The following is a 24,732-nucleotide window of genomic DNA, read 5'->3' on the forward strand; positions in this document are numbered from 1 at the left end:
TGCTTTTCTTTAGAACACCATTATTGACATCTGCCGTGAGCTTCCAGATAAATTGTCCTGCGAATTCCATGTTACTCAGCAAAGTGCTGACATAGAGGATGAACTTCAGCCTTACACTATCAGTAAGTCAAATCAACAGCAAATCTTTTTACTAACTATGGGGAAAAATCTTAGTATACAATTTCAGATGTTATGTCAAAGAGATGTTTTTGTTCTTGTGTCTGCCTTACCCAGGTGGAAGGATATCAGAAGAGGTGCTACAGCGTCATGTAGACCCTGAGCGTACACTTTGTTATCTTTGTGGGCCTCCTCCTATGATAGAGAAATTGAATGCAGACCTGCAGAGGTTTGGCCTATCAAAGGACAAAATCCTTTTTGAGAAATGGTGGTAGCCCCATCCCTATATCACCACAGGCTCCAGCCATACCAGAGGCCACAGAGATGGATCTCTGCATCTGTCGCATCATAGAAAAAGACAGTAATGGCAATGGACCAGTAATGCCTTTGAGTTAAAATGCAACGTACAACAGACAATTTGTCTGTATCTTTATGGACTTACTTCTCTGGAGTCCATATATCCCTGAATGAGGATGGGCTTTATAGTATATTTAAACTTTTAAACTTGAGAACTACTTCTGTTATACCTCATTTTAAAGAAGGTCTTGACAAATTGAACATAACCTGTGCCGTAATGTTCTGCGTTATAATTCATTTGCTGGTTAACTCTGCATAACAGTCCTATTTTGAGGGCAAGATGAAAGACTGCACTGGGGTATTTTTATTTTTTTTACTACAATTATATGTTGTTTTCAGTTAAATTTTACAATACATATTTATTCATAAAACAGTTGTAATTCATATTCAGAGGTCATTTAAAACTGGATTTATGAATGAGGATGCTTTAACAAAATCTTCCGGGTTAAATACAAGTTAAGCTAAATCGACAGTTGTTTATTAGAAAAAAATAATTTTTTATTTTTATTATTTTTATAAAAAAGCAAAATTAAGGTTACAGTGAAGCATTTACAATCAAAGTAAATGGGGTACATTTTTTTAATGTTTTAAAGGCCGAAATGTGAAGTTAAATAATAATTTTACAAAAGCACTTTAATTCTTCTGTTAAAACTTGCATATTTTTTGAGCTGTAAAGTTGTTTAAATCGTTGTTTTTGCGGGATTACAGGGTTTATGGCATTACGTCAACATGGCAACGAAGTTGAAAATTTAAAAAAACTTTACATAAGCCTAGAAACCAATTTTATCACAATCATGTTAATGCATTTTTTATATCTTGTGGCTATACTTCTGAAACAGTAAGTATTTGAACATTTACAGATTGGCCCCATTCACTTCAATTGCAAGTACCTCACTGTAACCCAGATTTTTGCCTTTTGTTTTTGTCTTGTTTTTACCTCGTGCGACCCCGCGTATACAGTGCATTCAGAAAGTATTCAGACCCCTTAATTTTTTCACATTTTGTTATGTTGCAGCCTTATGCTACAATACTTTAAATTTTTTATTTTTTTACATCAATCTACATTTCATACCCCATAGTGACAAAAAATAGATTTTTGATAACTTTTCAAATGTATTAAAAAGAAAAAGCTGAAATATCACATTGACATACAGTTGAAGTCAGAAGTTTACATACGCTTAGGTTGAAGTCATTAAAACTCATTTTTTAACCACTCCACAGATTTCATATTAGCAAACTATAGTTTTGGCAAGTTGTTTAGGACATCTACTTTGTGCATGAAATTAGTAATTTTTCCAACATTTGTTAACAGACAGATTGTTTCACTTTTAATTGACTATATCACAATTCCAATGGGTCAGAAGTTTACATATACTTAGTTGACTGTGCCTTTAAGCAGCTTGGACAATTCCAGAAAATGATGTCAAGCCTTTTTAGGCAATTGGCCAATTAGCTTCTGATAGGCTAATTGGAGTCAATTGGAGGTGTACCTGTGGATGTATTTTAAGGCCTACCTTCAAACTCTGTCCCTCTTTGCTTGACATCATTGGAAAATCAAAAGCAATTAGCCAAGACCTTCACAAGTCTGGTTCATCCTTGGGAGCATCTGTACAAACAATAGTACGCAAGTATAAACACTATGGGACCACGCAACCATCATACCGCTCAGGAAGGAGACGCATTCTGTCTCCTAGAGATGAACGTAGTTTGGTGCGAAAACTGCAAATCAATTCCAGAACAAAGGACCTTGTGAAGATGCTGGAGGAAACAGGTAGACAAGTATCTATATCCACAGTAAAACGAGTCCTATATCGACATAACCTGAAAGGCTGCTCAGCAAGGAAGAAGCCACTGCTCCAAAACCGCCATAAAAATGCCAGACTGCAGTTTGCAAGTGCACATGGGTGCAAAGAACTTACTTTTTGGAGAAATGTCCTCTGGTCTGATGAAACAAAAATTAAACTATTTGGCCATAATGACCATTGTTATGTTTGGGGGTGCTTTGCTCCAGGAGGGACTGGTGCACTTCACAAAATAACTGGCATCATGAGGAAGGAAAATTATGTGGATATTTTGAAGCAACATCTCAAGACATCCACCAGGAAATTAAAGCTCAGTCGCAAATGGGTCTTCAAAATGGACAGTGACCCCCAAGCATACCTCCAAAGTTGTGGCAAAATGGCTTAAGGACAACAAAGTAAAGGTATTGGAGTGGCCATCACAAAGCCCTGACTTCAATCTGATAGAAAAGTTGTGGGCAGAACTGAAAAAGCGTGTGCGAGCAAGGAGGCCTAAAAACCTGACTCAGTTACACCAGTTCTGTCTGGAAGAATGGGCCAAAATTCCAGCAACTTATTGTGAGAAGCTTGTGGAAGGCTACCCAAAAGGCTTGACCAAAGATAAATAATTTAAAGGCAATGCTACCAAATACTAACAAAGTGTATGTAAACTTTTGACCCACTGGGAATGTGATGAAAGAAATAAAAGCTGAAATTTCACATTTTTTAAAATAAAGTAGTGATCCTAAATGTCAGAAATTGCGAAAAACTGAGTTTAAATGTATTTGGCTAAGGTGTATGTACACTTCTGACTTCAACTAAGTAGACCCTTAACTCAGTACTTAGTTGAAGCACCTTTGGCAGTGATTACAGCATCAAATCTTTTTGGGTATGATGTGACAAGCTTTGCACACCTGGATTTGGGGATTTTCTGCCATTCTTCTCTGCAGATCCTCTCAAGCTCTGTCAGGTTGGATGAGGACCATTGGTGGACAGCCATTTTCAGGTCTCCCAGAGATGTTCGATTGGAATCAAGTCCGGGCTCTAGCTGGGCCACTCAAGGACATTCACAGAGGTGGCCTTAAGCCACTCTTGCATGTCTTGGCTGTGTGCTTAGGGTTGTTGTCCAGTTGGAAGTTGAAATTTCGGCCCAGTCTGGGTGCTCTGGACCAGGTTTTCATTAAGGATATCTCTGTATTTAGCTGCATTCAGCTTTCCTTAAACCCTGACCAGTCCCCCAGTCCTTGTTGCTGAAAAACACCCCAACAGCATGATGCTACCACCACCATGCTTCACCGTTGGGATGGTAATGCGCAGGTGATGCTGTGCCTGATTTCCTCTAGACATGACGCTTGGAATTGAGGCCAAACAGTTCAATCTTAGTTTCAGCAGACCAGCAAATCTTGTTTCTCAGTCGGAGTCCTTTAGGTGCTTTTTCATGTATCTTGCACTGAGGAGAGGCTTCCGTCTAGCCACTCTGCCATAAAGCCCAGATCAGTGGAGTGTTGCAGTGATGGTTGTCCTTCTGCAAGTTTCTCCTATCTCCACACATGATCTCTGGAGCTCAACCAGAGTGATCATTGGGTTCTTGGTCACCTCTCTTACCAAGGCCCTTTTCGCCTGATTGCTCAGTTTGGCCGGGCGGCCGGCTCTAAGAAGAGTCCTGGTTGTTCCAAATGTCTTCCATTTAAGAATTATTATGGCCACTGTGCTCTTGGAAAACTTCAATGCAGACAAAAGATGTTTGTAACCTTCGCTAGATCTGTGCCTCGACACAATCCTGTCTCTGAGCTCTGCAGGCAGTTCCTTTTGATCTCATAGCTTGGTTTTTGCTCTGATATGCATTTTCAGCTGTGAGATCTTATATAGACAGGTGTGTGCCTTTCCAAGTAATGCCCAATCAATTGAATTTGCCACAGGTGGACACCAATGAAAGTGTAGAAACATTAGGGGCAGTGGTGGCTCAGCAGTTAAGGCTCTGGGTTACTGATCAGAAGGTCGGGGGTTCAAGCCCCAGCACCACCAAGATGCCACTGTTGGGCCCTTGAGCATGGCCCTTGCACTGAGGAGAGGTTTCCGTCTAGCCACTCTACCCTATCTGCTCCGGGGCACCGTATCATGGCTGACCCTGCACTCTGACCCTAGCTTAGCTGGGTTATGTGAAAAAAAGAATTTCACTGTATATGTGCAAATGTATAATGTGTGAAAAATAAATATAATTATAAAAATTATTATTATTATAATCTCAAAGATGAGAGAAATGGGATGCACCTGAGATGCACCTAAATTTCAAGTGTCATAACAAAGGGTCTGAATACTTATGTCATATTTCAGATTTTCTTTTTAATAAATTTGCTTATCAACTTATCAAAAATCTGTTTTTTTCTTTGTCCTTATGGGGTATGGAATGTTGACTGTAAGAAGTGGTGGTGGTGTAGTGGACTAAAGCACTGAACTGGTAAGCAAAAATGTTGTTGGTTCAATCCCCACAGCCACCACCATTGTGTCCTTGAGCAAGGCACTTAACTCCAGGTTGCTCCAGGGGGATTGTCCCTGTAAGTCACTTTGGATAAAAGCGTCTGCCAAATGCGTAAATGTAGACTGATGTGGAAAAAAAATAATTTGAAGAATTTTAGCATAAGGCTGCAACAACAAAATGTGAAAAAAAAAAAAGAAATTAGGGATCTGAATACTTAATAAATGCACTGTACATGCAAGGACGTTGTGTTTTGGCTTTGCTATACACAATACATTTTAATTAAAACTGACTGATCTCAGTTCAGGAGACTCTGGGCTGTCAGTAAAAGGTTAAACTTTCAACATACGGAATCATGTGACAAAACAACATAGTGCTGATCATAGCAGAGTTTGTCTTTAGGAGAAACACCAACAAAACTACATCTGGTAAGAAACCTCATTAAGTTTTTACACTGAAACCTGTTTGGGTCAAAAGATTAGATTCTATAGTTTCATCCGATATGCCGTTTCTAAAATTTGAGAACACTACTAAACCAATGTACACTATCGTGTACAATAGCACAATGCTTTATTTAGAAATCCTATATTTACTGTGCATTTCACAAAAAAAATAAACTCAGCAAAAAAAGAAATGTTCTCTCATTTTCAACTGCTTTTATTTTCAGCAAACTTAACATATGTAAATATTTGTATGAACATAAAAGATTCAACAGCTAAGACATAAACTGAACAATTTTCACAGACATGTGACTAACAGAAATGGAATAATGTGTCCCTGAACAAAGTGGGGTAACAGTCAGTATCTGGTGTAGCCACCAGCTGCATTAAGTACTGCAGTGCATCTCCTCCTCATGGACTGCACCAGATTTGCCAGTTCTTGCTGTGAGATGTTACCCCACTCTTCCACCAGGACACTTGCAAGTTCCTGGACATTTCTGTGGGAATGGCCCTAGCCCTCACCCTCCAATCCAACAGGTTCCAGATGTGCTCAATGGGATTGAGATCTGGGCTCTTCGCTGGCCATGGCAGAACACTGACATTCCTGTCTTGCTGGAAATCACGCACAGAATGAGCAGTATGGCTGGTGGCATTGTCATGCTGGAGGGTCATGTCAGGATGAGCCTGCAGGAAGGGTATCACATGAGGGAGGAGGATGTCTTCCCTGTAATGCACAGCGTTGAGATTGCCTGCAATGACAACAAGCTCAGTCTGATGATGCTGTGACACACCGCCCCAGACCATGACGGACCTTCCACCTCCAAATTGATCCCGCTCCAGAGTACAGGCTGCGGTGTAACGCTTATTCCTTTGACGATAAATGCAAGTCCGACCATCACCCCTGATGAGACAAAACCATGACTCGTCAGTGAAGAGCACTTTTTGCCAGTCCTCTCTGGTCCAGTGAAGGTGGGTTTGTGCCCATAGGTGACGTTGTTGCCGGTGATGTCTGGTAAGGACCTGCCTTACAACAGGCCTACAAGCCTTCAGTCCAGCCTCTCTCAGCATTTTGCGGACAGTCTGAGCACTGATGGAGGGATTGTGCATTCCTGGTGTAACTCGGGCAGTTGTTGTTGCCATCCTGTACCTGTCCCGCAGGTGTGATATTCGGATGTACCGATCCTGTGCAGGTGTTACATGCTGTCTTAGGCGTCTTCTAGTATGGACATTGCAGTTTATTGCCCTGGCCACATCTGCAGTCCTCATGCCTCCACGCAGCATGCCTAAGGCACGTTCACGCAGATGAGCAGGGACCCTGGGCATCTTTCTTTTGGTGTTTTTCAGAGTCAGTAGAAAGGTCTCTTTAGTGTCCTAAGTTTTTATAACTGTGACCTTAATTGCCTACCATCTGTAAGCTGTTAGTGTCTTAACGACCGTTCCACAAGTACATGTTCATTGAACAAGCATGAAAAACATTGTTTAAACCCTTTACAATAAAGATCTGTGAAGTTATTTGGATTTTTACAAAATTCTTTAAAATACAGTGTCCTGAAAAAGGGATGTTTCTTTTTTGCTGAGTTTAGCTTTCAGAGGCTTTATATGGAGTTAGGCTGAAAATAAGGTGCATTTCGACCTATTCTGAGACCAGTGCAGACAGACAGCACACTGGAGGTTAAGTCATTCACTAAATAGGGAGCAAGGGAGCATCCTATAGCTTTCCTATGTAGCCAAGTGCATCAATCCAGACTTCCTATAAAAAGTTGAGTTTCAGGCTGCAGATAATGTTTGGACCACTCAACATGTTTGGCAGACATGGGACAATGGTAATCAGTACATGGAATCAGAATTTATAATGTATAATTTTATTTTAACATGGTTGGCAGTGATTGGGCGATGGTGGCCATTACTTGTATCAGAATTAATTATGCTAATTTCTGATTGGTAAAATGCTTCAGCACTGGCTATCACTTGTTTGTTTGACAGTGCAATGAGATTTTGTTGCCAAATTAGGAAAACAAAAAACATTGTAACAAAAGTAAAATCAAGTAAAATAATTTTTTATTTATGCTTTTCCCAATACACATTGGTGCTTTACAGAAAATCAGCTATATTGTCTCAAAAACTTGAATAACCAACACTGCTGGAAACAATTTAATAAGAAAATTCGGACTTTCTATAGCTTGGTATTATTGAAACTTTCACAACTTAGTCCTGCTGTCCACATATGTGTACATACATTTTATGAAAGTTATTTGCACTTTTTGCATGTTTATTAAGTGCTACTAATTACAAATAAAAAGGGAAATTGGAAAAAGCACAGCAGTCATGCTTGAGTCTCAGGAGTATAAAGAAGGATTGACATTATGCCACAAATGCTGCTGATTAAGCTAAACTTGAATTGAACCCTGATTATTCCTCTAACTAAAGAGCACAACAGTGTGGTTCTGGAGTCTTCCTACTCAAACTAATATATTTGTAGATATTGGAATATTTTAAGCTAAAATTTAAATATATTGTTTATATACTTTCAATCAACTTCAAATCAGTGGTTTTATATATTTATATTTTGAATTCGATTACATCATTTGCAATGTTTTATTGGATTGTAGTTCCTTCCCTCATTAAAAAAAGTTAGTACACAGTCTTGTACCCTTGTCTTTTTGTCCGATTTTCAAACACTTTTTGCTTCAAATCAAAGTTTGTAATGTCGTGATTCACCTCTGAGCTGGTTGGTTTGGTTCATGGCTTAGAACTCTTTTCTGAAGGATTCTGTGAAATCCCAATGGAAAAAAGTTTATGGGAAAAATACTTGGGGAACCAACATGGCTGAAAAAGTGGGCGGACACTGTTGCGCTCTACACGAGAGCTGAAATGTCTTCAATATATTTGTAAAGTCACATTGAAAATACTACACAGAAAACTACAAGCTGAACATTGTATATTTTATTGTAATCAAAAGGCCATTAGTGTGAACTCTTCTTTACACCATAAACTGTTTAGCAGACTCCACTATAACAATTACTTTACAAAGTTAGATTTCAGTTACTGCTGTTGTTACTGTGCTTACCTTCAATCAATGAAAATCTTGTGGATGTTGTTCTTTATGGATTTGATTAGCTAGAGAATGGCATATTGCAATGTAACTGAATGAGTTGCTCAAATCACACATCTCTTGCTTTTTGCCACAGCGGTTCACTGTGTATGCACATCAATTTAGAACAACAACCTGGAATACCTCCTCAGAATCTTTCCAAGACCATTACTCTGTCAGCGCATGCATTTGCCAAAGCATGGGCCTGAATACAGTGTATTCTGCCTGAATAAACATGAACCTATTGTAATGGTTAAATATGCATAAATACTGTCAGCACACTCCAGAGAATAGTGCTCTCTCGGTCACCCCAGGTCTCACATCCTTCCCTATTTTATCACACGTAATCCCACCTTTTAATTTTTGATTGTTGAAATTTGAACACTTGATTCCATCTCTTTTTGTGTTTGTGATATTAATCTTCTGCGAATGGACGTCCTGCGTTTTACCCGGCTGATTTCTCCTCTCTGGGCTTTTTGACAAATTCTGCCCATTATTCTTTTTTATTCTCTCATGTTGCCTCGCCAGACTTCTTTCTCTCTCCAACCTTTCCATTTCCCTCTCGATTGTTGCTAGTGGAGATATTTCCCTCTCTGGTGTCCTCTTACTATTTAAGTTCCTTTTGTTTTGACCTCTGATGTACAGTTTCTGGAAAACAAAAAACAGACAAACAGATTTCAAAATTCATGAACATTTCACACACTTCTTGACAACTCTAATTTTAGCAGAATCCTTTTTTGGTGTACAGAAATGTCTTGTATATACACCGTCATGTCTCTCTTCTTGCGGGGCAGAATGGGTCTCTGGAGGAAGAGGATCTGTTTTGTGGCCAGACTTCCGTCACTAAAAAAAAACCCATCAGAGGTATGAAACACGTAAAAAAAGAACTAAAGAAAACAGTTTAAAAAAAAGAATAAAATTGATTTTCTTCATATCATTGAGAAGGCTAATTCAGATCATGTTTATCCAATAATTGGCTCCCATTGTCATTGGGAACACTACATACTTGACTATGGGATGAGGCTTTAGTATGGCACTAGCACCTTTTAGCTTTGACAATAGGAGTGGGTAGCACACACATTAGTTTCCAGCCATATGGAGCCAGAGATTGAAGCAGTGGGATGTAGTCTGTCTTCACAGCAACACCCTGTAAAACAGAAGCATAATTTAAACCACTTAATATGTTAATTTGTTTCACTTATGTCCTATTGAGATCAATTTTGTGAATAAGCACTTACATCTGCCCCCATATTTTTTGTTTTAATCTCTACACAGTATATTTAAGAGACAGAACTGCCTTCATAAGATGGCAATTCATAAGAAAAAAGGGAGTAGAATGTTCCACAAACAATAGAATAATTAACTGAATTGAATTCAGGAGATACAAATGCAGACTTACATCAATCACAGTCCATTGCTCAACCACAATGGCATCATACGCTGTTGTTGCCGAGACATCTCCAGGGGCACTTTGGAAGATAAAAACACTCTCCACTATGGAAGAAGATGCTGACAATAAAAAGAAAAGGTTTTAAAACCTAATGCTGACAAATTCAAATATCAAGTTTTAAGTTGTTGAGCATAAAAAATTGACACTTCCACAGAGAACACAAATATTTATTTGTTGTTTAGGAAAAGTTAATGCTATATACATATTTCCTAGCCATTTGTTAAATGTCACAACAACTATCGTACCTGTGTCATCTCCAAGGTTAAAGTAACCATCAATGAGTTGTGCACCACTTCTGAAGTGCTGGCTCATGTGATCCAGCCAATGTGAGTCCACCGAGCTAACAAGCCCCGCCTCCCTGTGCACCTGCAGTGGAACCCTCAGAGAAAAGAACTTGGGTGATCCTGAAAGAACCATTGTGTGGTGGTACAGAGCGAAGACCTGAACACCTACACAAACATACACACAGAGGTAAATATTTATTGAAAGGCTCAAAGAGCTGGAAAATTAAAAAACAAAGAAGCTCAAATGTAATTATTATTATGGGCGTAAAATGCCCAGTGCATTTTGATGCATTGATCTGACAAGGGAAATTCAATGCATTTACTATATGGAATTTAATGATGAATTTAATACCCATTAATATGTAATACACTGGGTATTATAATAGTAAAACTGTGAACACTGCCTCTGTGGCGCTATGAAAATTCCTGCTAGTTTTGAGCGACACATCCAGCTCGACACCACAACATGAACTCAACCAACGCCGTGAGTTGGGGGTGGGACTAACTGTTTGTTCCATCAATGGAAGACGTGGGGCGTATTTGGAAAGCTGTCTGAAACAATGTTTATTTTTAATTCATTGGTGCAGTTAATTACACACTCTACTTTTAAATCCATTGCTTTTTTTTTTTTTTTTTTTTTTAAATACAATTCTTGAGCCTGCAGATGTAAAACCTGGCTTATTGTTTTTGTCAATATTTCACTTCAGTGTAAATTGTCCTTTCAGTTACATTTGTGTCTTCAGCTAAATAATAATTATGAATTGTACCAAAATAATCAAATCAAATTATCACCAAACCAAATTGTGACAATTTAAGACTAGCCTCTATTTTCGTGAGTGTGCAAACTGCAGCGCTACGACTGTGCGCAATGTCTTATCTTTCTTGAGAGCGCCAATTCTAAGTGCAATTTTCGTGCCAGTGCAAAGCGCAAATGGGCGAATGTGAAAGGCACAATTTGCTATTTTCCAGAGAAACAGATAATTGCTCTCAGACCTTTCAAAAGGATGCCTTATCTCAGTGCAAATCCCAAACTCATGTTCCTACATTTGCAGTTTGGAGATTCCACCTGCAGGTGGTAATAAAGTACATGTCCAAACTCATACAGTGGATTCTCAAATACAATAGATTATCAAATTATGTCCATTATGATCACTGTTGTGGCCGTTTCATGAAACAAATATTTATAAGATGAAACTATCTTTTAGGTCATGCTTTATTTTTACAATTGTATTTATGATCTAATTTGTATAGGTATTTTTTCACCCGTTGTCGTAGAGTGATTTTTAAGTCACTGCAAATGGGGCCGGTGGAGGAAGTTGGAGAGAGTAAAATGTTTGGATTTGCAATGATTTCTTTTTTTGCACTTCATTATTTTTTATTATATTTTAGCTTCATTTGAAGTTTAATTTGAATTTAGTATTTTATTTTTATTTTTCGTTTTTAAATGAATTACATTTTTCAAAATTAATATAGAATATAATATAGAATCTAATATAATACTTACATTCTCTGTAAGTGAATGGAGTGTAAATTCAAATTCTGATGAGAATCACATTTTCCATGTATATAAAAAGAGTGTGTCACTGTCTTAGAAAGATGCCTGATGTTCAACAAGGACGCAGTTAATGTACAAAAGAACATAAGTTCATATTTCTATTCTTCTAATTCCTTGTATACAGTCAATTTACACTACCAACTTCGTATGAATGTGCTGTCTTTGTTTATAACGTCTTTGGACTATATAATAGGACGCAGATGGTGGAATAACCGAAGATCAACCTCAGAATTAAATTACACATGACTCAGCCCATTAGCGCTTTGCACACACAATTTTGCCAAACCCACTTGTGCCAAGACTTAGCACATGCTTGCACAAAAATACCAAAACTTCCTGGCCATGCCCAATTACTTTGCGTGTATGACTTATGGCATAGCGCTGTGCTTAACTATAGTGCTCTTAAAACAGGGCCCTTGAGATGTCATGATGCATCACATTATTTTAGTAAAGAATTGTAATTAAAATAAATCACTTATTAAATCTTTAAATAAATTGTCAAAGCAAATATTTACACCCCTAGGAATTTTAAATTGCATATCTCAAACCTGATTAAATATGTTTGATACATTTATCATGACAAAACTTGATTTTACGTGTCATAATCTAAAAGTAAAAACACCTTTTTCATTGATTTAAACTTTGTAACTAACCCTGATTCTCTCCAGTTCACTTACGATTCAACATCTGTGCAGGTCCAACACGCTTGCTGGGTTTGTCTTGACTTCTGACCTGCTCTCTGTGGTCTAGCTTCTGGTTGTCTTCCAGATCACAGCTGGGAAGTACAGCCTGGATTCTAGCACTCGGGGTCTGATGTGGCTCTGATGTGCAAGACATTAATGTAGACTCACGCAACTGCTCTTGGGTGCATTCTTGTTCTTCATTAAGATATTGATGTTCTGGAAACTTATGGTTATCGGTGAAAGGATTCTGATGATTCCAACACTGGCTGCTCTCTGTGCTTTGGTTCAGAAAGGTTTTGGTTTGCTGCCTCTGGTTTTGTAAATCTGGATTAATGTTCTGGTTTTGATGATCTCCATTTGCACTGTCCTTATTGTGTTGGCTCTTCTCACTAGCTGGGCTGAGAGTTGGAGGTCTGCTGTTGTGATGCACAGAACAGAGGCTGGAATGAAGGGAGGAAAGCTCCTCTGGTTCCCAGTGCCAAAGGAAACATGGACCAACACCGGGCTGTCGCAAAAACCCCACAAAAAGATCACCCTGATCAGCCAAGTCCTGCACCTGCACAAGTCCCCCAAGAACAGCCAGGACCAATGGAAAGAGTGGAAAATACATCAATAATACATTGTCCAGTTGACAACCTTTAAAGAGACAATGACAATTCTGTCATTTACTCAACCCTCATACTGTTCCAAACCAATTGAGTTTCTCTCTTCCATGGAACACAAAAGGAGATGTTAAACAGAGACATCTCATTTTGTGTTCCACTAGGGTGAGTAAATAATTAATTTTAATTTTAAGTGTACAATCAAAGTAAAGGGATTTGGATGTAATATGAGTAAGTGTTGAGTTTTCCTGTAGATGCTTTTAAAATGAGCTCTTAGAAGCTGTGACAGAAAACGTTAATGGAAACCATATTTTCCAATCACTGTTCTGTCATGCCACAGACACATATACTGTACATCTAAATCATCAGCAAATGTCACACGTCTCAACACATCCACGCTCAGTCCAACACTGCTTATCTTCAAATAAACGCAATTATGGAAAAGGCGAGGGGGTGACGACTAATGGAACACCCGATGAATGCAGGGTGTCAATTTTTATAGAGCGGCTTTTATATTGTCAGCTTCCAATATGTTTTCTGTTTGCAGCTGTATTGTCAGACCAAGATAGAGCCTGGTTTGAGTGGGTTATCCATTGCAGTTTTTAATAAAGTGATGACATTAAGTTTCACATTTAACTTTAATATGTGTCTGGAAGACAAAACAATTATTAACATTGATCTAGTGCTCTCTGATGAGTCTTCAAACTAAAATTGTTGCAGTTTTTTAAAATGGTCAGACCTTTTTCACATAGCCCTGTATAACATCTGAGTCAGGTTCCTGGTGACCTAGGTAGCACATGTCTGTCGCGAGATGAAGTCCCGCCAGGTTCAGCAGACCACTGTCGGAACCACTTTATTAAAAAACAAGAAAGAAAAAAAAAAAAAGACATATCTTTCATGTTATACACTCTTTTGGTATATTATGCTTAAAAAAAAAGTATTAATCAGTCATTGGAGCAATAGGTAACCCTGATTGTGCTAAAATGCCACCCCAAACCAATTTTTTTGTGTGTGAGGACACCACAACTCTAGACAAAAATATACGACAGTTTATAATGTAGTTATCAAACCAATGACTTTTCATGAAATCTGATTCCATGTGATCTTATAAGAAAAGATTTGTAGAGATCAGTACAGATGCATATAGACAGGGGAAAAGAATGTAATGTATGTAAGGTGTGAGTATGGCTTTGTTCAGAATAGCATACTACTCTTACTACTGCAGTATATAGTATGCATGCTAAAACAAAAGTATGCAATGAAATGCACTTTACTTAACCTTTCATTTCCAGTGTGATGAATGAACTGAAAGTAATATATCCTACAATTTTAAGTCTCCTTTTTGATGTATTATTTGAGCTGATTGGTTAAATTGTTAGTTCACCCCAAAATGAAAATTCTCTCATTATTTACTCACCCTCATGCCATCCCAGATGTGCATGACTTTCTTTCTTTTGCTGAACACAGATGATGATTTTTAGAAGAATATTTCAACTCTGTAGATCCATGCAAGTGAATGATGCCCAGAACTTTGAAGTACTATAAAGCACATAAAGGCATCATAAAAGTAATCCATACGACTTCAGTGCTTAAAATAATATCTTCAGAAGCGTTATGATAGGTGTGGGTGAGAAACAGATCAATATTTAAGTCCTTTTTTACTATAAATATATAGCAAAAAAGTACTTAAATGTTGATCTGTTTCTCATCCACACCTATCATTTCGCTTCAGAAGATATGGATTTAACCACTGGAGTCGTATGGATTACTTTCATGCTACCTTTATATGCTTTTTGGACCTTCAAAGTCCTGGTCATCATTCACTTGCATTGTATGGACCTACAGAGCTCAGATATTCTTCTAAAAATCTTTGTTTCTGTTCTGCAGAAGAAAGTAGGTCATACACATCTGGGCTGGCATGAGGGTGAGTAAATAATGAGAGAATTTTCATTTTTGGGTAAACCATCATTTTTATACAAATTGATTTATTTGGAATGAGCAGAAAAAAAACTAACAGTAAAAGTTCTGTTTAAAAGAAATAAGGAAAACAAACTAAGGGGGGAACAAATGTAATAATTTAAGCATAAACCAGTACAAGCCCCCATATAGGTCTACCTCTACTTTAAATAATTAGGGAGGGGGGTTTCCCCATTAATGCCTTTAGTGGTTAAGGCCTGGTAGGTAATATAAGGTATATACTATACTGCACAGTGTGAAGTCTGCAAATACTTCATTTTGTGTGTATACCTGTGTGTTTCTCTAATGAGCACAGCTCGATGTAACTGCTTCTGTAGGTTAGCACTAGCAGGTCCACCAGAGTGAAGGAAAGGATGGACAGCAGCCAGTACGAATCCCTTCTGATACAACTCGCACATCTGCACAGGAAGCTCTCTCACTGATGTCAGACACAGTAGTGAAGACACTGCCACCTCTAAAGAGAGAGAGAAAGAGGGGACAGAAAGACTAAGTATACAGTGCATTCAGAAAGTATTCAGACCCCTTAATTCTTTTTTTTTTTTTTTTACATTTTGTTATGTTGCAGCCTTGTGCTAAAAATGTTTTAATAATTTTTTTCTCACATCAATCTACACTCCATACCCCATAATGACAAAGCAAAAACTAGCTTTTTGATAACTTTGCAAATGCATTAAAAAGAAAAAACTGAAATATCACATTGACATAAGTATTCAAACCCTTTGCTATGACATTTGAAATTTAGCTCAGGTGCATCCCATCTCTCTGGATCATCTTTGAGATGTTTCTACACTTTAATTGGAGTCTATCAGTGGAAAATTCAATTGATTGGACATGATTTGGAAAGGCACACACCTGTCTATAAAAGGTCTCACAGCTGAAAATGCATATCAGAGCAAAAACCAAGCTATGAGGAATGCCTGCAGAGCTCAGAAACAGGATTGTGTCGAGGCACAGGTCTGGGGAAGGCTACAAAAATTTGAAGTGTGGAGGCTTCACGCTATTCTCTGCGGCATCCACACACAACTCACCACGTGCCCCACTGAGAGCGAGAACCACATTATAGCAACCACAAGGAGGTTAACCTGTAACTCTACCCACCCTAGCAACCGGGCCAATTGGTTGCTTAGGAAGCCTGACTGGAGTCACTCAGCACGCCCTGGATTTGAAATTGCGACTCCAAGTGTGGTAGTCAGCGTCTTTACTTGCTGAGCTACCCAGGCCCCTGGCCTCCATAATTCTTAAATGGTAGAAGTTTGGAACAACCAGGAATCTTCCTAGAGCAAGTCGCCCAGCCAAACTGATCAATCGAGGGAGAAGAGCCTTGGTAAGAGAGGTGACCAAGAACCCGATGTTCACTCTGGTTGAGCTCCAGAGATCATGTTTGGAGATGGGAGAAACTTGCAGAAGGACAACCATCACAGCAACACTACACCAATCTGGGCTTTAAGGCAGAGTGACCAGACGGAAACCTCTCCTTAGTGCAAGACACATGAAAAAGCACCTAAAGGACTCTCAGACTGTGAGAAACAAGATTCTCTGGTCTGATGTAACAAAGATTGAACTGTTTAGCCTCAATTTTAAGCATCATGTCTGGAGGTAACCAGGCACCACTCATCAGTTGCGCAATACCATCCCAACGGTGAAGCATGGTGGGGGTAGCATCATTTTGTGGGGGTGTTTTTCAGCGGCAAGGACTGGGCAGGGTTAAAGGAAATTGAACGCAGCAAAATACAGAGATATCCTTATTGAAAACCTTGTCTAGAGCACTCAGGACCTCAGACTGTGCTGAAGGTTCACCTTCCAACAGGACAATATAATGTCCTCGAGTGGCCCAGCCAGACCCCGGACTTGAACCCAATCGAACATCTCTGGAGAGACCTGAAAATGGCTGTTCACCGATGGTCCCCATCACACCTGACAGTGCTTCAGAGGATCTGCAGAGAAGAATGGCAGAAAATCCCCAAATCCAGGTGTGCAAAGCTTGTTGCATCATATCCAAAAAGACTTGAGGCTGTAATCGCTGCCAAAGGTGCTTCAACTAAGTACTGAGTTCAGGGTCTGAATACTTATGTCAATGTGATATTTCAAAGTTATCAAAAATCTGGTTTTTGCTTTGTCATAATGGGGTCTGAAGTGTAGATTGATATGCTAAAATGCTTTAAATTATTTATTTTTTTACAAGGCTGCAACATAACAAAATGTGAAAAAATGAGGGGGCCTGAATACTTTCTGAATGCACTGTATGGGTGAATAAAATTTATTTTCAGCTTTCATTCTTTGATCCACTGTTCAATGGATACAATGGTTATCATGATTTGATCTGGTATAGGTATTACTGCTAATATATTAACAATAAAACCCCTCTGATTTACATATGAATGGCTATCATAATCAGATCCTTATGTCTGTGTTTTAATGCTACCATATTTGCATTAGCCAAAACAGTATTTTCAACCTCCAACATAATGAGGAAATGGGGAGATGAGAAGATAGGTGTGAATCATTTTGTTCCACTTATCTCTGCCAAATAATGTATTAACATGCTCACTTTCTGACATTTTTATGCATGGTGGTCACTGACACAAACACTATTTATTCTTTTACGAGCAAAGTTCTACTGGAATCTGTAATTAAAAGTTAATTTTCAAGGATCATTAACTTATTACTTCTCATTAAGGGATGGAGTGAGCTATATCTGCATACTGCTCATTCAGTGATTTGATAGTTTGTCATCTAATGTAATGACATGTGTGGCTTAAATGTCCAAATACTATTTGGGATCACTATCTAGAAGCTACACAAACACTTTTCCATCTTCACACATCTTAAATAATGAGGCAATCACAAATTGGAACATATTGTGGGGGTTTGCACTCAAGTTATTATAATCACCAAGTGTGATCAGTTAAGCGTTAAAATTTGAACAACCCACTTTATCTCTTTGAAATGAATGCAGAATTCATTTCTGTAATTTGGATATATATGGCTTATAAGCAAAGTCTGGAATTTGCAATTAAAATTAATTGTCAGAAATAATGAATCATTTCATTAATAAGGACAGGAATCTAGATACTGCTTGACTGCAATCATCTTTCAGTGGTGTGAGAAGCTTGTTTAAAAAAATTGTGATGGTCTATACACGCTTTGACTCTGAGGGGGGCTTATTAGTGTTTCCACAGTCCTATAAACAGAATGAATAACTGCAAAGAAGATTAATTTATAGGGTGATATTCTCCTGTCAAGAAAATGTTGTCCTGGTCATTTTATCCCAAATCAAAAAGAATAAATAAAATAAAATAAAATAAAAATCAATAATTAAAAAAAAAAAAAAAAATCAATCATTATTTCAGATTTTATTCCTTTCATCACATTCCCAGTGGGTCAGAAGTTTACATACAATTTGTTAGTATTTGGAAGCATTGCCTTTACATTGTTTAACTTGGGTCAAACATTTTGGATTGCCTTCCACAAGCTTCTCACAATAAGTTGCTGGAATTTTGGCCCATTCCTCCAGACAGAACTGGTGTAACTGTGTCAGGTTTGTAGGCCTCCTTGCTCGCACATGCTTTTTCAGTTCTGCCCACAAATTTTCTATCAGATTGAGGTCAGGGCTTTGTGATGGCCACTCCAATACCTTGACTTTGTTGTCCTTAAGCCATTTTGCCACAACTTTGGAGGTATGCTTGGGGTCATCGTCCATTTGGAAGACCCATTTGCGACCAAGCTTTAATTTCCTGGCTGATGTCTTGAGATTTTGCTTCAAAATATCCACATAATTTTGCCATCTATTTTGTGAAGTGCACCAGTCCCTCTTGCAGCAAAGCACCCCCACAACATGATGCTACCAGCCCCATGCTTCACGGTTGGGATAGTGTTCTTCGGCTTGCAAGCCTCACCCTTTTTCCTCCAAACATAACTATGGTCATTATGGCCCAACAGTTAAATTTTGTTTCATCAGACCAGAGAAAATTTCTCCAGAAAGTAAGATCTTGGTCCCCCATGTGCACTTGCAAACTATAATCTGGCTTTTTTATGGTGGTTTTGGAGCATTGGCTTCTTCCTTGCTGAGCAGTCTTTCAGTTTATGTTGATATAGGACTTGTTTTACTGTGGATATAGATACTTGTCTACCTGTTTCCTCCAGAATCTTCACAAGGTCCTTTGCTGTTGTTCTGGGATTGATTTGCAGTTTTCGCACAAAATTACGTTCATCTCTAGGAGACAGAATGCGTTTCTTTCCTAAGTGGTATGATGGCTGCGTGGTCCCATAGCGTTTATACTTGCGTACTATTGTTTGTACAGATGAATGTGGTATCTTCAAGCGTTTGGAAAATGCTCCCAAGGATGAACCAGACTTGTGGAGGTCCACAATTTTTTTTCTGAGGTCTTGGCTATTTCTTTTGATTTTCTAATGATGACAAGCAAAGAGGCACTGAGTTTGAAGGTAGGCCTTAAAATACATCCACAGGTACACCTCCAATTCAGTACACCTCCTATCAGAAGCTAATTGGCTAATTGTCTAAAGGTTTGACATCATTTTCTGGAATTTTCCAAGCTGATTAAAGGCACAGTTAACTTAGTGTACAGGTGCATCTCAATAAATTAGAATGTCGTGGAAAAGTTCATTTATTTCAGTAATTCAACTCAAATTGTGAAACTCGTGTATTAAATAAATTCAATGCACACAGACTGAAGTAGTTTAAGTCTTTGGTTCTTTTAATTGTGATGATTTTGGCTCACATTTAACAAAAACCCACCAATTCACTATCTCAAAAAATTAGAATATGGTGACATGCCAATCAGCTAATCAACCCAAAACACCTGCAAAGGTTTCCTGAGCCTTCAAAATGGTCTCTCAGTTTGGTTCACTAGGCTACACAATCATGGGGAAGACTGCTGATCTGACAGTTGTCCAGAAGACAATCATTGACACCCTTCACAAGGAGGGTAAGCCACAAACATTCATAGCCAAAGAAGCTGGCTGTTCACAGAGTGCTGTATCCAAGCATGTTAACAGAAAGTTGAGTGGAAGGAAAAAGTTTGGAAGAAAAAGACCACACAACCAACCGAGAGAACCGCAGCCTTTCGATTGTCAAGCAAAATCGATTCAAGAATTTGGGTGAACTTCACAAGGAATGGACTGAGGCTGGGGTCAAGGCATCAAGAGCCACCACACACAGACATGTCAAGGAATTTGGCTACAGTTGTCATATTCCTCTTGTTAAGCCACTCCTGAACCACAGACAACGTCAGAGGCGTCTTACCTGGGCTAAGGAGAAGAAGAACTGGACTGTTGCCCAGTGGTCCAAAGTCCTCTTTTCAGATGAGAGCAAGTTTTGTATTTCATTTGGAAACCAAGGTCCTAGAGTCTGGAGGAAGGGTGGAGAAGCTCATAGCCCAAGTTGCTTGAAGTCCAGTGTTAAGTTTCCACAGTCTGTGATGATTTGGGGTGCAATGTCATCTGCTGGTGTTGGTCCATTGTGTTTTTTGAAAACCAAAGTCACTGCACCCGTTTACCAAGAAATTTTGGAGCACTTCATGCTTCCTTCTGCTGACCAGCTTTTTAAAGATGCTGATTTCATTTTCCAGCAGGATTTGGCACCTGCCCACACTGCCAAAAGCACCAAAAGTTGGTTAAATGACCATGGTGTTGGTGTGCTTGACTGGCCAGCAAACTCACCAGACCTGAACCCCATAGAGAATCTATGGGGTATTGTCAAGAGGAAAATGAGAAACAAGAGACCAAAAAATGCAGATGAGCTGAAGGCCACTGTCAAAGAAACCTGGGCTTCCATACCACCTCAGCAGTGCCACAAACTGATCACCTCCATGCCACGCCGAATTGAGGCAGTAATTAAAGCAAAAGGAGCCCCTACCAAGTATTGAGTACATATACAGTAAATGAACATACTTTCCAGAAGGCCAACAATTCACTAAAAATGTTTTTTTTTAATGGTCTTATGATGTATTCTAATTTTTTGAGATAGTGAATTGGTGGGTTTTTGTTAAATGTGAGCCAAAATCATCACAATTAAAAGAACCAAAGACTTAAACTACTTCAGTCTGTGTGCATTGAATTTATTTAATACACGAGTTTCACAATTTGAGTTGAATTACTGAAATAAATGAACTTTTCCACGACATTCTAATTTATTGAGATGCACCTGTATGTATGTAAACTTCTGACCCACTGGAACTATTATATAGTCAATTAAAACTGAAACAATCTGTCTGTAAACAATTGTTGGAAAAATTACTTGTGTCATGCACAAAGTAGATGTCCTAAATGACTTGCCAAAATTATAGTTTGTTAATATGAAATCTGTGGAGAGGTTAAAAATGAGTTTTAATGAATTCAACCTAAGTGTATGTAAACTTCTGACTTCAACTGTATACACAGTTGTGCTCACATGTTTGCATACCCTTGGAGAATTAGTAATATATGTACCATTTTTAAAGAAAACATGAGTGAACAGGCAAAATACATTTCTTTTATTTCTTATGGGATTCGTATTCAACTGTAGGTTATAACAGAATGGCACAATCATAAAACAAAACATGGCAACAAAGAAAAAAATGAAATGACCCCTGTTCAAAAGTCTGCATACCCTTCGTTCTTAATAATGTGTATTGCCCCATTTAGCATAAATGACAGCGTGCAGTCCTATGTAATAGTTGTCTATGAGGCCCCAAATTCTTGCAGGTGGTATATCTGCCCATTCGTCTTGGCAAATGCCTCCAGGTCATGCAAAGTCTTTGGTCATCTTGCATGAACCGCACATCTGAGATCTCACCAGAGTGGCTCGATGATATTAAGGTCAGGAGACTGTGATGGCCACTCCAGAACCTTCACCTTTTTCTGCTGTAACCACTGGAGGGTCAACTTGTCCTTTTGCTTAGGTCATTGTCGTGCTGGAAAGTCCAAGAGTGTCTCATGCTTCAGCTTTCGTGCAGAAGAATGCAAATTGTCTGCCAATATTTTCTGATAACATGCTGCATTCATCTTGCCATCAATTTTCACAAGATTCCCCGTGCCTTTAGAGCTCACACACCCCCAAAACATCAGTGAGCCACCACCATGCTTCACAGTGGGGATGGTATTCTTTTCACTATAGGCCTTGTTGACCCCTCTCCAAACATAGTACTTATGGTTGTGACCATAAAGCTCTATTTTGGTCTCGTCACTCCAAATTACAGTGTGCCAGAAGCTATGAGGCGTGTCAAGGTGTTGTCAGGCATATTGTAACCAGGCTTTTTTGTGGCATTGGTGCAGTAAAGGCTTCTTTCTGGCAACTCAACCATGCAGCTCATTTTTGTTCAAGTATCATCATATTGTGCTCCTTGAAACAACCACACCATCTTTTCTCCAGCAGTCTATTTATACACAGACACTAATTGCAATTTTAAAAGCCACAGGTGTGGGAAATTAAACTTTAATTGCCAACCTGTGTGTGTCACCTTGTGTGTCTGTAACAAGACCAAACATTCAAGGGTATGTAAACTTTTGATCAGGGCCATTTGTGTGATTTCTGTTATCATTATGATTGAAAAAGGAGCCAAACAACTATGTGATAATAAATGGCTTCATATGATCACTATCTTTAAATAAAAGTCATATTTTCAAAATCCATGCCATAATTTCATATATATATATATATATATATATATATATATATATATATATATATATATATATATATATATGAACCCTTTGGAATTAGCTGTTTTTCTGCATTAATTGCTCATAAAATGTGATCTCATCTTCATTAAAGTCACAAGTAAAGACAAAGCACAATGTGCTTAAGCTCACAACACACAAATAATTATAATCTTTCATGTCTTTATTGATCACATCCCATTAAACATCCAATGCTGTGGAAAAAGTGAATCCCTAGGCTAAAGATGATAAAAAAAATTAAAAAAAGATAATTCAAGTCAGTTCACAAACCTGGCATCCAATTACTGAAACGAGATTGGAGGTGTGGGTTAGAGCTACTTATAAAAAGCACTCAAACATTTTGAGTTTGAGTGGACCATGCCTCGCAAAAAAGTGATTTCAGAAGACCTACGATCAAGAATTGTTGCTTTGCATAAAGCTGGAAAGAGTTACAAAGTTATCTTATCCATGGCAGGACACCATGAAGGAAGCCGATGCTTTCCAACAAAAACATTGCTGCATGCCTAAAGTTTGCCAAAGACCACCTTGACACTCCACAACGCTACTGGGAAAATGTTTTGTGGATTGATGAAACTGAGTTTGAATTGTTTGGGAAGAACATGCAGCACTATGTATGGTGTAGAAAGGGCACCGCATACCAACATGAAAACATCATCCCAACGGTGAATTACGGCAGAGGGATCATCATGATTTGGGGCTGCTTTTCTGCTTCGGGGCCTGAACTGCCATCATCATGGGAAAAATTCCTAAGTTTGTCAAGATATCCTACAGGATAATGTCAGGGTTGCTGAGCACCAGCTGAAGCTCAGTAAAAGTTGAGTGATGCAGCAGGACAATGACCCTAAACACTGAAGTGTTCAGGTGTTAATTATTTGCTCATCATTTTATCCTTTGTCATTTTACTATGTGCTTAATTTTTTTCCGCTTTTCTTCTATTTCAACTGTGATTCTTTTTTTCCGCTTGTCTACATTGTGCATTTTGACTGCGTGCATTAGTTTTCTCCTCTTTGTTTTACACAGATTATTGCATCAATCACAAACATCTGCTGATCAAAAACCAACACAACAACTGCAAACAACTGCGTGAGGGATTCACATCGATCTCAAACCCTCGCCGCTCAAGAACAACCATAACAACAACAACAAACAATTGCGGTAAGTCATGGCATCCGCTCATGTTATTGCTTCCTGCATTGCATGCCACATGTTTACTATAGCTTCTTCTGTCAGCAGTGAGGGATTTACATGTGATAAATGTAAGAAATTAGTCAGGCTGATGGAGAAGGTTAATGAGTTAGAGGCACGCATCCGAACGCTAGTGGAGGTCAGTGAGAAAGAGAAGCCGGTAGATACTGTTTCGGATACGGGTAGAACAGGGAGCAACACACACACTTTGGTTCCAACTGTAGAGCCCCTGCAGCAGGGCGTTTGGGTGACGTCTCGGCGGCATACTCGCTCAGTAAAGTGACACCACTCTCCCGTTCCTTTTAGGGTTTCCAATCGATTCTCCCCACTCAGTGATGCACCCACTGAGAATCATGTTGAAAGCACCCTTGTTATAGGAGATTCTATTGTAAGGAACGTGGAAATAGAGACTCCAACCACTAGTGTTAAATGTATTTCGGGGGCTCGGGTGTCTGACATCAGATCAAATTTACAAGTGCTGGCTAATGCTAAACGTAGATATTCAAAAATTGTTATTCATGTCGGCACTAACGATGTATGGCTTCGCCAGTTGGAGATCACTAGAGATAATGTTAAAGAGGTGTGTGAACTTGCAATAACGATGTCAGACTCTGTACTATGCTCTGGCCCCCTCCCTGCTCATCGTGGTGACGAGGTTTATAGTAGATTAGTATCACTGAATGGCTGGATGTCTGAGTAGTGTCCGGAGAATAGCATAGGATTTATAGACAAATCGGAAGAGTTTTTGGGGTAGACCTGACCTGCTGAAGAGAGATGGACTCCATCCCTCCAGGGAAGGTACCACTCCCCTCTCAAGTATTTTGGCTCATAATCTTAAAAGTGGTAGTATTTGACTAACTGGGGCCCAGGTCAGGAAGCAGACAAACTGGCTATTCCAAACATCTACTAGCTGCCTTGAGATGTCACACAGGTCACATAAACTACAACACATAGAGACTGTGTCACCTAGATATCACATAGAGATTGTGTCTGTTCCCCTAACTACCAAACACAAACTCCTAATTAAATCATTTAGAAAAAATTTGATTGAGGTAAAACT

The 24,732-nt window shown here is 38.8% G+C and overlaps 2 protein-coding genes across 5 annotated transcripts in view; one reads left to right on the forward strand and one right to left on the reverse strand.

Moving 5' to 3' along the window:
* Positions 1-4,929, forward strand: part of LOC127424888 (oxidoreductase NAD-binding domain-containing protein 1-like) — a 28,241-nt gene extending 23,312 nt beyond the window's left edge. For all 4 annotated transcript variants that reach the window (XM_051670414.1, XM_051670415.1, XM_051670416.1 and 1 more), the window contains exons 7-8: positions 14-122; positions 235-4,929. In XM_051670414.1, the coding sequence (XP_051526374.1) occupies positions 14-122; positions 235-392 (267 nt within the window). In that variant the 3' untranslated portion in view covers positions 393-4,929. The remainder of the gene's footprint in view (positions 1-13; positions 123-234) is intronic.
* A 2,973-nt stretch (positions 4,930-7,902) lies between these two features.
* LOC127424887 (raftlin-like) overlaps positions 7,903-24,732 on the reverse strand; it is a 32,290-nt gene continuing 15,460 nt past the window's right edge. The window contains exons 2-9 of the mRNA XM_051670413.1: positions 15,081-15,264; positions 13,573-13,684; positions 12,226-12,787; positions 9,955-10,158; positions 9,659-9,768; positions 9,303-9,406; positions 9,027-9,102; positions 7,903-8,907 (exon numbers count right to left, since the gene is read on the reverse strand). Coding sequence (XP_051526373.1) covers positions 8,533-8,907; positions 9,027-9,102; positions 9,303-9,406; positions 9,659-9,768; positions 9,955-10,158; positions 12,226-12,787; positions 13,573-13,684; positions 15,081-15,264 — 1,727 coding nt within the window. The 3' untranslated portion in view covers positions 7,903-8,532. The remainder of the gene's footprint in view (positions 8,908-9,026; positions 9,103-9,302; positions 9,407-9,658; positions 9,769-9,954; positions 10,159-12,225; positions 12,788-13,572; positions 13,685-15,080; positions 15,265-24,732) is intronic.

Source organism: Myxocyprinus asiaticus, chromosome 34 (assembly GCF_019703515.2).
Source record: "Myxocyprinus asiaticus isolate MX2 ecotype Aquarium Trade chromosome 34, UBuf_Myxa_2, whole genome shotgun sequence".
Classification (NCBI taxonomy): domain Eukaryota; kingdom Metazoa; phylum Chordata; class Actinopteri; order Cypriniformes; family Catostomidae; genus Myxocyprinus; species Myxocyprinus asiaticus.